General features: G+C 50.1%; 1 protein-coding gene across 11 annotated transcripts in view; it reads left to right on the top strand.

Moving 5' to 3' along the window:
• The window catches only part of Rbp6 (RNA-binding protein 6), a 509,349-nt gene that overhangs the window by 119,110 nt on the left and 377,501 nt on the right, over nucleotides 1-12,738 (top strand). For all 11 annotated transcript variants that reach the window (XM_077652967.1, XM_077652959.1, XM_077652964.1 and 8 more), the window contains exon 3: nucleotides 1,842-1,923. In XM_077652967.1, the coding sequence (XP_077509093.1) occupies nucleotides 1,842-1,923 (82 nt within the window). The remainder of the gene's footprint in view (nucleotides 1-1,841; nucleotides 1,924-12,738) is intronic.

A 12,738-nucleotide genomic window follows, 5' to 3' on the forward strand; every position in this document is an offset into this window, starting at 1 on the left:
AGACGGCCGAGGCAGTAGTGGCGGAATGAAGAGTGAAGGCAAGAGCTTGTTCGTTCGTTCCTTGGACAAACTTTCGCGCTACCGTGGAGTGCTGTTGATCGGTAGGCCAGGTCTTATCCGCATACGTTGAGAGTGTAACGAGTATTTCGTGCGCCTTTAAAAAGGAAATGAATACATCGGATTCTTTCATTTAGAAACAAGTTCGGGCTTTTTTGAGAACGGGTCCCAGACAGGCTGGGCGGCAGTCGCTCTTCGTGTTGCTGTGATGAATGCGGATGCTTATGTCTGATACAGGGAGGCACTACACGGTCCATTAAGTAGTCGAGCACAGCCGCACGTGTCGGAGTGGGCCGAAGGCATCACTCCTCCTCCGGGGCCACCCGGGCTCTCCCACGCGGAGAGGCGCTGGGGTGTGCTACCGGCCCATAAGTGACACCCTGTGCGGAGGCAGACGCGCCCCAGGTGTGCGCTGTACCACGCACACACGCACACCGAGCCCTCGCTGGGCAGGCCGCTTTCGGCGTTTCCCCGGCGGCGTTGCTGGCGCGTTAATTGGGACGGGGTCGGCGTCGTGGCGGCGTCTTCATTCTGGCGACACGGCGTTGATCGATGCGGCCGCCGCATCCCGGTTCTGCACGTCGCCACCTCCGGCGGCGCTTGTTTGCGCTGTTCTTCTGCCCTGTTCCTCTCCGCCCCCCCCTCCTGTGGACGGATGTGTCGCTCAGCTCGCTCTAGCTAGCCGGGGACCATCTCTCCCGCACGCACCCACAAGCACCTTGGGCCGGATGGGTTCCCGCTGGGGATTGACGACGACGATGTGGAGGGCGGGGGAGGGAGAGGAGGAGGAACAATGGGTCGAAACAATGTGCTGTCCTCCTTTTGTTTATTCCGGACTTTATTCATTCGCGGATGGGAGAAGTGCGATTCGCGCCCGCTGCTTTGGCATGTGTGTCACCCGGTGATGTGCTGCGTCGTCCCGCATGGCCGGACTGGGAGGAAACAATAAGGGAGGAGGGGTCATAAAAGCAAACTTCACGCCATCAAGTGATCGACAGAGGGCTCTGCGAGTCTCTTTTACTGTGTACCGGTTTGAAGCAAGCTTGCACGCAAAAAAATGAAGCCGATGTGCGGCGCGTAACCTGGATCGATATTTAATAATAAGGGAGTAAATATTCATTAGCATCCACCCAGGTGCAGCCATAAGATTTCAAAATAAAAAGTTCTTCTCCTGGTCTCGGAAACATTCTTGTCCCCGGAGCGCGACGAATTTTTCTGCTGAAGCTGTATAGTTTTGCACTGAAGCCATATGGCTTCGCTTGGGCGGATGTTTATGAGGAATTGCTCTTTTATTGTAAATTTCCGCTTTAGTGGATTCCACTTTACTGGATTCCCCTTGACACGCTGGAGTTGTCATATTTAGAAGCAGCCGAAACTATAATTACCAAGTGTGACGTATACAAGGAAGGTCATTGATAGAGAGGAAATCGAGCAGCAGGTGATTTTATTACGTTACACCTTTCCCGCCATCTTACCTCTCTCATTCGGCGGGTGCGGCCGCGAAGCTTCCGTAAGAAAAATGGTCTAATAAAAAAAAAACATTTAAATGCTTTCTCTACATATTAGATTCCGCAGGTTTACCGACCGAGGGAAATTTAACTTGCTCTAGAAAAGTTGACTAACTAATGCTATGGTGATACTGATTAAAAAAGAAGACTAAAAATTAGAAACTGTTTACACAGCCATGTAATTCATGCTATTTTAGGAAAAGAGATTGTGGTTTATGATTGGGTCAATTTTCTCGCACCAGGTCTGACGCCTTCTATTGTTTCTCTTCTTTGCAGAAGGATTACGGGAGTACTTCAGCAAGTTTGGCGACATCACGGAAGTCATGGTCATGAAGGACCCCTCGACACGGCGCTCCCGGTGAGTTTGGAGGCGCTGTGCGCTTTGTGTCTATGCGCTATTCAACCATAGCAACGACGCCCTCATTCAGTAATCTGTTCTGCAAATACGAGAAAAGATGCCAGTGATAGCAGTGACAAATAGAAGGCACCACTGGGGGCGTAACAATCAAGTTCTTCTCCGAGGGGCGATTAGGGAACTTGGTAACAAGCTGGTATAAAAGGGAACAATGCACTTGGTATGGAACCTGTTAAAGCTCATGAGAGAAGGGAGGAATCGAGCCTGGTTAGTCGCCCTAGTTACAGCTGGGGTTGCCGTACACATGCTGCGGCAGCTTCAGCGCTGTCGACATGTCGTATATACTAAATGACCGTAATGCAGTTTTGCCGGAGCTCCATAACGTGGGCGAGTTGTCTCGTCGGATAGTTAGGCTCGTGCATTTTTTGGCCACCAGCTCGTGTGGGTAACGAGCGGATCGATGTGCCAGCGCATTCAGAGCTCCACGTCGGTGCCTTCGTAATGACACTAGAAGATTAACTCATCAAGCCAGCGAATACGAGTACAATGAGTCCGGAAGCGACACTATGAATGAGCGCTGTTCAACTGCTTTTCGCACACTTCTCTGTTTTTGCTGTATGGCGGCAGCGTGAGTTGAGAAATTTGTGCGATGAAAAATTCGCATGGTTGGTTTTCGTATGGTCGAGTATCTCAGAAATGAGAGGTATCCTTTCTGCAGCCTCGTAGATTTGGCTGCGGTTCCTCCGCGGCTATCTATGTATATTCGCGTGTAATGCTAACGTGCATTGAAAACCAGGCTAAGTGATTACTGTGTATTAGTTCAGTGTTAAGGAAAACAACCCTGACATTCCCTAAAAGATAAAATCCTTTAGCTGAAGCGCCAATACCTCAGACACATACGAGAGAGCAGGATTCATTAGAAAAAGGACAGATGCCGGGAAAGATGGAAGGCAACAGTAGACGGGGAAGAAAGATGACGGGATGGATTGACAGCGCCATAGAAGCAGGGCCAACAAGAGCCTGAACAAGTTTCGACTGACAGCGGAAGGCAGAGGAGCCCGACGTGTCTTGGTTCATGGAGCTGCTAGGAGTCGCACTTGACACTGCAGCTGAACAAGAAGCCGCTACAAGTGGCTTTGCTGCAGTGATTTCAAGCCGCGCGGGAGAGGAGACTTCACGGACTAATCGGCCTCGAGCGGCGCTGTGCGCGCAGACGTTACTGTTTTTCCAGAGAGAAAATGAAGTCAACGCGTAATCGGCGTTGCGTATCCACTCTGAGGCATGAAGACAGGAAGACGACTGCGCGCGCCGCCACCGGCCGGTGCACATGCTAACGTGCGGCGACCTGCCGCGCGCGGTTTACAGAGAGAGGGCGCGCGCGATTTGCGGCCGGCACGCATGCTGCAGCGTTTCGCGTCTGGCCGCGTTGGGCGAGCGACGGAGGAGGAATAATTGCTGCTCCGCTGGCGGACCGTGTCCGCACGTGCCCTTGGAAGGCTGCGCGTTCCAGACAGTCACGCGACAGGAAGACCGAGACTCTCTCCCTCCGTGGCCACCGATGACGCCTGTGTACACGGTGTAGACTTTAGACCTAATAACATGTCAGCTCAGTGCAGCGCTTTTTTTTAAACGGGGGTCTTAGCTTAAAGGGACACCGAGGACAGCGAATCCAGGTTCTCGTTCTTCGTTGAATCCGAGAGGTTGACGTTTGGCGACCCCATTGGTGCGTTTTAAGCCGCGAAAGGGCACTTTCGTCGATGAGAGGTTGGGCGCCGGAATAGTTTGGAGTTGGAGAAACCTGGAATATTTTATACCGGTAATCCGATTCAAACGCGTGATATTTATAGCGACGCAAAGTATTCTAGAGGTTGCTGCGTTCAATTTCCCGCTTTTAGTTTCTGTGTTCGTATTCCTTGAGAGATAAAACTTGAGATATTAAACAGCGTTAGTGGCAGACAGAGGGAAACGTCGCACTAGAATTTGGGCGCGCTTCCTTTAGTTAACGAAAAATCTCAATTGACCCCCACCCCCAGTGTATTTGTGCAAACGGCCGGTGATGGCGACTCATGTGCTTCATTTATCATTTTGTTCCAGCTTACAGCAGCTCTGTTTACCGTGAGCGTAATTTTTTGTACCGAGAAAGTGGTAATTCATTCATATCGAGCGTCTTAAATTTGTCCTCAGTGCACCTCCGAGGTAAACGCTTACTATTTACGACCGTTTGAGGCATTGTGCACAAAAGCGCAGTTCGCCAGTCGCAATTAATTTGTAAGCCTTGAAATGTGCTGTATGTTTGAGCGTGCCGCCAAAATATCTTATTATGAACATTATTGACAATCTCAGTTGATTAAACAGACTGACCTTACAGCATTCGCGCTTGGAGTCGCTAGTCTAACAGACTTCCGTATATCTGCAAACATTCGTGAGTAATTCCGCGCAATGACTCCTCTAGTACGGCAATGATGCTGGCCTTAGGTCATAGACGAGGACGAATTTTTCCTAATGCGGGGACGCCTGAGCAAGATACGTAGCCTCAGTTTTTTGTGGTCTTACGGGCTCGCTTACGTAGATGCCGATAGCTCTTTTATTTCCCATATTTGATGTCGACTAGCCCTTGGGTCATCCCCGTAAGCACTTCGGATTTAAGAGCCAGATAATTACTATTATTAGGGCGTCGGAGAGTTTTTGATTAACGATCGCTGCGCATAGTATTGTAACGGTGTCGCATGCTTGCGTCCTTTATAATGGGCGCGGCAGCACCGAGTTAGCTCTGTCAGTGAACGCCGCCAGACGACGCGGCAGTTCGGCTTCGAGCACATATAGTTAAGACAGGTAGGCAACGATACGCCGTTTTTCTGCTACCGAGGGCGCCACTGCAACTTTTTGGAAGAGAAATTCGTCTGCTTCAATAACCTAATCAGCAAACTGATTAACCAGCATGAAATGCATGCTCACTGCGCTCACAGGGGCAGAGGTGGTGCGTGAAGAAGGGTCATTGCGAGTGCCTCTGCACGGCGTGTGCGACACGGGCCCGCGGTGGTCTCGTGCGCTCCTCACGCTCGCCGATAACTGCGGCTGGGGGAGTGCGAGTCAGAATGGTCGAGTCCGTGCAGCTCAGTGCCGTGCGCTGATGCGACGCGGCACGCAGGTGGGGTTGACCCGGGCGACGGATTCGACCCCTTCGCGTTCAGCACGCCACGCGATTGTCTGCTTTTCATCGAATCGCTTGAGCACAGAAATGGGCGGGGAGGTTTCTAAAGAAACTGCCTGATGAAGATAGATATAATTAATAGAGCGAAGACATGCGGAGATAGATGAGATAAAATTTTAGATTACAAGAGATTGAATTTGGACGAACCTAAATAGAATTGATTATATTGGCTCACAATAGATTAGATTAGATTTAGGTGAGAACAGATTAAAATTAGATTAGAGCTTTCAGGCTCGCTTAATAGTTCTGTACGGTGCTGGCGGATCCGCTGGATATTTCTTCAGCTGCGAAGCTTCTGAAAAGCCTGTATCGCTTTCGTTCTTAAATAGCCGCATGGCTGTGCCCGTTGTGATGTGTGCAGGAAATGAGTTCCTTGAAGCTGCTTCCTTGCGACCGTTAGACATCGCTCCGGTAGGTGCTAATCGTAATGATTTTCTTTGCTTGAAATCTGCTTTACGCGAGTCCAAGGGGAGGGAGGGGGGAGGCTGTGCTACCTAGAAACTCCCTCCACAAACCGGAAGTGCCGTCGCAAGAAGATTGACGAACGGAGTCGAATGCTGGCACAGGCCGTTAAGCTACGTCCCTGAAGCGCGCACAGGCGAATGCACAAATTCGTTACGCCTGCTGAGCGACGCTAGCGAGCGCACGCGACAATAAAGGGTTAGAAACGTTGTCTGTTTCAAAATGTATATCGCGATGGACGACGACGACACTTCGCTGCAGTCACGTTGACGGTTAATGCGAAGCCGCCCCCCCGTGCATACGCACTTACCAAAAAGAGTTAACGAACCACGACGATGCATGGTTCGTGGTAGCACAAAAAAAAAACAGTGCGCAAAGAAGGCCACACTCCTCTCTCTAGAACAAAAAACAAACAACAGTGAAGAAGTGGACGTGGACGAGAGCAGCACCAGCAGCAACATAAAATATTAGGAAAAAGTTTTGCTAGTTGGACAAGCCTTAGCGAGAAAGTTCAAGGGTTTTGTCCTAACTTGGTTGCCACAACCATAATGCCCTCGAACAGCAGCCATTATGTCTTAAGAGGTTAACCGCAAAGCGTCGATCATCAGAGGTCTTCCTTGTGACTGACCGTTCGTCGCTTGGTGTAAGTGGTGCATTTAGTGCGTTTATTTATTTATTTATTTATTTATTTATTTATTTATTTATTTATTTATTTATTTATTTATCAAGGAACCCACAGCGCCAAGGCATTACAGTGGGGGGGGGGGGTACAATAAAGAATACATAAACTACACAAATTATGACACCTTTGCTCTCCTAGGTAGAGTAAAAAGTATAAACACCAGAAAAAGACAAAAGAAATGTAAAGCGCTAGACATGCGCATACATTTACAACATAGAAAAGAAAGCATCATTTGGTGCTGCACCCACGACATCATTCGGCAGCCTATTCTATTCTCTAATGGTTTTTAGGAAAGAAAGACATCCTAAACAATTCAGTTTTTTTTTCGCAATTTCTCGAACCCTAAAATCATGGTCAACACGCCCTCTGATTGTCCAGACAGTCAAACTTCGCCATTACTGAACCCAGCATCCGCTGCTGTTTTTCACATCGTATCTTGAGAGAGCGAGAGAGAGCGAAACAGTTTAATGGAAAGCCAGAGAATTTAATCGACGTCTAAAAATCGCTGGCATGCTGGCATGCTAACTGCACAGTTCATCTGGTCAAGACTTGATATTCTTAATTCTATTGACGCGATACGCCTGCTGAGATCATGCATTACACGTTTACTCTCGAATTGCGACAGTTCTATTGCATTCAGCTTGGTCTTAATCATGCCCATTTGCAATTGTACCCATTTTCCGCCTAGAGTTGAAGCTTCCTGCTTCATGCCGTCGGCCTCTCTACTGCGACTCAGTCTTCGAAGGTCTAAATAGATCTTAAAAGAAAAGTAATGCGCGAGAATGCAGAGGAACTCTTATGAAGCATACAGCTGCCCTTATAGTAGGCGCGTATATAGCATGAGTGGTAACATCAGCGTCGGCAGGATCATTTTGTTGCAAATCGTTCAGCTAGTACGTCGGATTTCTCGGTATAAAAGTTCGAAATCGCTATCGACAATCGCTAACAGCTGAACCAGAGTATTACCAGAGTATTTTATAAAGTGGGAAAAATTTGTATAGGCGGCATTTCACTAAAACTGGAAAGCAGTAAAAGTAATCCAATGGTGTCGCGTGTCGCGACTGACTCCGAAGGAGGCCCGTATTCCAAGTTACGCGACATTTGTCCACCAAGCTTTTTCCGTCTAAATAAACGGAGGTGTTATCAGCAAGGGTACTGGCCAGTTAAAAGAAGTATACTGGTGTTGCCGCAGAAAGAAAACGGCACTTCACGCATGGCCGCCGGCCGACCGTCGCCCCTGGAGAGGGCACCAGCTACGCGACCGCCGCCTTTTCTCTCTCTCTCTCTCTCTCTTTCTCAACGGCCGCTTCGTCGCCGGCTTTTCTCCTCCCGAGGGAGTTTTGTCGCTCGAGACCATCTGCGGCGAAGGCTCGACTTCCAGTACGTCGGCCAGCGGCGACGTCTTCGAAGATAATGAAGGCACGGTAAAGCAAAGACAACGCTGCCGGGGCTCGTTCTTGATGCAAATGCAGCGAAGAACGCGGCTGACGAAGCGAGGCGCGCACTGCGTTTCCAAGGGGGGAAAGTATGGGGGGGGACACGACACGCGGACCACCGGTCGGATGCTTCCCAACTCTTTCGTCTTCGTTCTCTCAGTCTTTGGTCTTTCTTTCGCACTCGCTCGCGTGTGGTCGCGTAATATCGTGCGGCGGCGCGTTCCCTCGACGACCGCCCTGCGCGGATCAGAGCCCGCTTCGTCTGCACAGCGGCGCGGTCTGAAACAAAGGCAGGTGCGAGCTTAGCTTTCGTCTATCCGTCGTTTCCGCGCTGTGTCACGCTCTGCCTTCTTGTACTATCATGCGCCCTGAGAGGGTAACTGAATTAGCGCCGTAGCTGCCTAATTATAACTAGCAGCCCTACCCGCGTACCCCCCCCCCCCCGACGTTCTAGCTTCGTGTATACGATACCCCTCGTCTGCGGCGGGAACAGGTGAGGACGTGCTGCTGAAAGAATCCCTTGCTGTAGAATCTGCCTTCGCACATCACGGTGTGTTTGTTGCTGCTTTTTTACCGCAGTGCACGTTGCTTAGCGATAGGCTTCTTTGATACATTTTCGAATCGAAAACAATGCCGTGTGCTTTGCCGAAGCTTCAAAAATGCGCACGAAAAGGGCTCGAAGCGATAAGATCAGACTTCTTAGTTGTTTCATGGAGGTTAGTAACGATAGATGGAGTGGTGGATTTAAATTAATTCTCGTTGCTTAATGATGTCGTCACTCTTCGCGGCGGGTGATTTGAGTTCTAAAGGTCGGAAAAACACAATGTCATTCATAGTTGGAAATGCCTTGGCGCACCGAGTAACTAGGATACGCTGTGCCGCAAGAGTGATTTTGTACTGAAATTTCGGTCATAATTTACGCCCAGGCACCTGCAGCTTTTGGAGTGCGCGCCTCGAACAACACCAACCGAGAACATGACTTTGTTGTCTGTTTCTATCGTTTGCTACTTCCGTAACAAGGGGCTTTATGCGTGCTGCTGTGGCCGTAAGCAGCTTGCGTAATATTGTACGTAGAATTAGAACTTGTGAAGAATGGTCATCACAGCGTCAAGTTTATACATTCGCTTCCCAGAGCGGCTAGCTTGGTATTGCACAACAGAAGGGATTTTATGTGAATCAAGAATGCACGTGACACTGCTCTGTTTTGTAATTACATCTAAGACCGCAGAGTGTCCAAGCCGTGTCGTTCAGTTATCACAATTAAAATTGTTTATTTGCCACCTTGTGAAAGATTAAATATGAGGGATAGTCGATAAAAAGGTGTACTTAGAAGGCCTGATGGTTGTTTCTACAGTATTGCGTTTCCGCGAACAGACAGCATCACAAATACATGCATACAGAACAATATACATAAGCATTACTCACATATTCCTGCCCGCAGTTAGAAGAGTCGCTTTATTTCCATCCTGTCGTGCCTTACATTGTGTTTCGCAAAGTTGTGGACATATTTTAATGCGCTGCACAGCGTGGAGTATGCCATAGGGCGTAAACAGAACCGCGTGATCAGTGCACCTGAGAGAAGTGGGATCCAGCGCTCAAATTATGGCACCTCGCAACAAGGAAGCTGGCGAACGCGCAAGCGAGCGCCGCAGCGGTCTCGTGCGCCGCCGTACTTCGTGCTTCGCAGCGATCTCGTACCTCGCCAGAAAAGCGGCGCAGTTAGTTGCTTTTTCCGTAAGGCGCCGCTGTAATGCGGCAGAGTCTTTCGCGCTTCGCGAGCGACGGACGGACGGCGTATCCCCCTCGGCTGCCGCTAATCGCGTTCCTCGGCGCCTTTCGCAAACAGCGACGCGCAGCTTCTCGGAGCGCAAGGGGAGAGCGGAGCTCCTTTGTGGTGGCCCGGTCTTTTCCCGGCGACCGAGTCAGCCTTCACCGCTTCTTCAACGAGGACGCTGAAGAGGACGGCGGATGAGGCAGCGCGGTGCTGTTCGCGTGGCCGGTAAAGAACCGACGGATTAGCTTTCTTCCTCCGTGGACTGAAGAGAGGAAGCTGAACGGGGGCAACGTGCGCTAAATGCGTTAGTCAGCGCAGTGATAGGCTTCTTTTCAGGTGACTAACCGCGGGTTTGTTTACGGGTAGTTTACGTTAGTTGAGCAGTAAGACTGTGCCGTGCGAAACAAGCAAGCTTGTTGGCAAAGGAATGGAAGGGTAATTTATTTAATAGTGAACGTTGCGACCGACACTATGCTTAAGAGTCCAACGTAACGTACACCCCGCTTCCGAGTTGTGGTTGTCAAAGGCAGTTCTCGCGTTGCCGTCAAATGTCGCTTTGCACTGGGAAACCCTCTTCATTGACCGGAACGAGCCAAAAAAAAAATCGCATCTCATTACATTTTCATAACCAAAAGCGGCGTTCAGTTGCCGGTGCAAGGAGATGGAAAAAAGTTAATCGATGGGGCAGCCAAGTAGGTGTGGTAGGTACGCACAGTCTGCTTCTCTTTGGTCGGGAAAATAGGAAACAAGGAAAATAAAGGAGGTGGAGTCAGAAGTGGAGGAATTACTTCTCAGTGTTCAGTCTAATGCGGGGGGAGAGTGCGAACAGATGCACTGCCACCGGATTTCCCGCAACTTGCCGCTGTCCCGACGGACTTGCGGATAACCGGGCCAGCGCCTCCGCCTGTACCTCTAAGTCATCGTCGCAACGGTTTCAGCACATTACTACCGCACAGCTTTGATTGTGAAAGTGCCAAGGGCTATGCAGAAATATGTCAAGTGTTTGCGTTCTTTCTTTTCACACCGAAAGCTGTTTAGGAGACGCGGTTTGCAAAGGAGAAAAAAAGCCTGACCCCCCCCGTCTTGCTTTTAGGGGCGCCACCACCACTGAATGTCGCTGTGGGCGCTCGCGTTGGAGACGGCGAAAAACGGTCGGAGCGAGAGTGAGCAGGGATGCAACAATCGCATAAACATTGCGTGGCGGATAGAGTCAAGCGCGTTGATGAGGAAGAGGAGAAGGAGGTTCACAGAAGTGAGGGGGATGATGCACGTGCTAGACGATACCCCGGCATTGCGAAGACTGCGCCTTGCATTTCCTGATAAGCAATCTTTTTTGCGGTGAAGGGAAATAGATGCTGTGAACAGCGAATGCACGGGCGCACTGTTTACCAATGTGCTTGCATGCAGGCCACTGCGTCATACCAGAACGGAAGGCATGATCGTGTTACGGTTTGTACACTGCATGAACCATGTGATGCAGCTACGACAGAGTTGTGACGCCATGACACAGATATAAGAAGCCAGTGTCAGACATCGTAGTAGACATCAGGGTCCGCTACGCGCTAACTTTCGGTGTGCCAAGTTTTCGCCGTGTTTAACGATTTACTCAGCAACAGCTTAAACATTTTTTTAAAATTTTACCATTAACTCTTTGCGAACTGGGAAGCTGTATCCAACAGGCTTGCTCGATTTTGGCTGCGTGAGGCCATTAACAATGAATAACTAACGAGTCTCTGAAATAACAAAAAAGAAAAAAAAAGCAATTGTGAGGAGGCTGCAATTCTTGGAAAGTTATACACGCTGCCTTTGTGTTAAGGTTCAGCGTGCGAGATGAGTGTAGTGTGGAAAAGCAAAGAAGGAAAATAAAAGTGAGTAGAGATAAATAAAAGGTTAGCACTATAGGACGCCGAGCGCTGACTGTCCTGCCGCCGCTCGCTACGCTGTGTTCTGGGTCCGTTGTTTCAGAGCTTATCGCGTTATGCCGTGTGGCGGTACAAGTTAACGTCTCGGCTGGCCGCGATGAAAAACAACGCGTGGAAGACGTTGCATCCAGCGGCGGACAAGAGGAGGAGGGAGAAGAAGCGGAAGCTGCGTCCGCGCGCGCACTTTCTTTGCGGCGCAGCCAGCTTCATTAGCCAGTTCACCTCGTTACCGAAGAGGTCCCGCCTCGCCATGCGGTCGATTCAATTCTTCCGCGCGAATTAGTCGCCGCCGCAGCCGCTACCACTGTGCCGACCGAGGCTACTGTGCCCCCTCCTTCTCTCCCCCCCCCCCCCCTCCCTCCCTTCGTGCCACCCCCCCCCCCCCTCCCCGCCACCGCTTTTTCTCCGCATACGGCTGCCGTTTTATGGCCACCTCGCCGCCCGCACAGTCGGCCTTACGTCTGTCTCGCAGGACCGCTTCCTAACCCAAACTGGACGCGTTTAACAACCGAGAAACGGTGCCTTTATCTCTCTCTCTATCTTCTTTTCTTTCTCTATCTATCTGCCTATCTGTTTCTTTCTGCGTTTGTCTTTCTGCCGTTTCATCTCTGTCGTAACAACGCGCTCTGGTCTTTCAACCTCTTCCCCCCCACCTCCCTCTCCCTTCCACACCTCCTCCTTCGGTCCCAAAGAGGTTTCAACATTCGTGCTGTGGATTGGAAGGCCCTCTCTTTACTGTGACCACCGTCGGATTGTGCGGCGCGCATCTAAATCTCGGCAGCTACTGGATTCGTCTTTTTTTATATCTTTATTGTACTCTGCACGCGGTAGGAATGCGACTCGCACACCCGGCGAGCGGAGCAGCATACTTGAATGGTACCAAGCGGCTTTGCAAGTGGTTATCTTCGTTACCGGTTGCTGACGCCTGGAACTATCGGGTTTGTTGAAGAAAACAAAAAGGGACAATTTCCTCTTTTCGTAACTTTCCTTAAAGCCGGAATTCGATATAGCCTACCTACAGACAGCCACCCAGCTGTCTTCGTTGATCGCATAAGGATAGTAAAAAGAAGAGAGCCGAATTCGGGCGCTGTTCTGCCTCGCTCTCCCATTCCCGAAGAAAATAAAAAAAATGATGTGCAGCACGTGTAAAACAGCGCCCGCATGTGGACCGCGTTCAAAGTCTCTAAATAAACGCGTCTCTTTCAAAAGGCCCAGTTTCCCGCCCGCTTTTTTTTTCTCCCCCGTTACACAATAACCTCCAAATTCCTTGCGGGCCCGCCGAAAAAGCGACGCTTTGCAGCCCAACGTGGGCGCTTTGGCGTTGATCCTTT

The sequence above is a fragment of the Amblyomma americanum genome, chromosome 2 (assembly GCF_052857255.1).
Source record: "Amblyomma americanum isolate KBUSLIRL-KWMA chromosome 2, ASM5285725v1, whole genome shotgun sequence".
In the NCBI taxonomy this organism is placed as follows: Eukaryota; Metazoa; Arthropoda; class Arachnida; order Ixodida; family Ixodidae; genus Amblyomma; species Amblyomma americanum.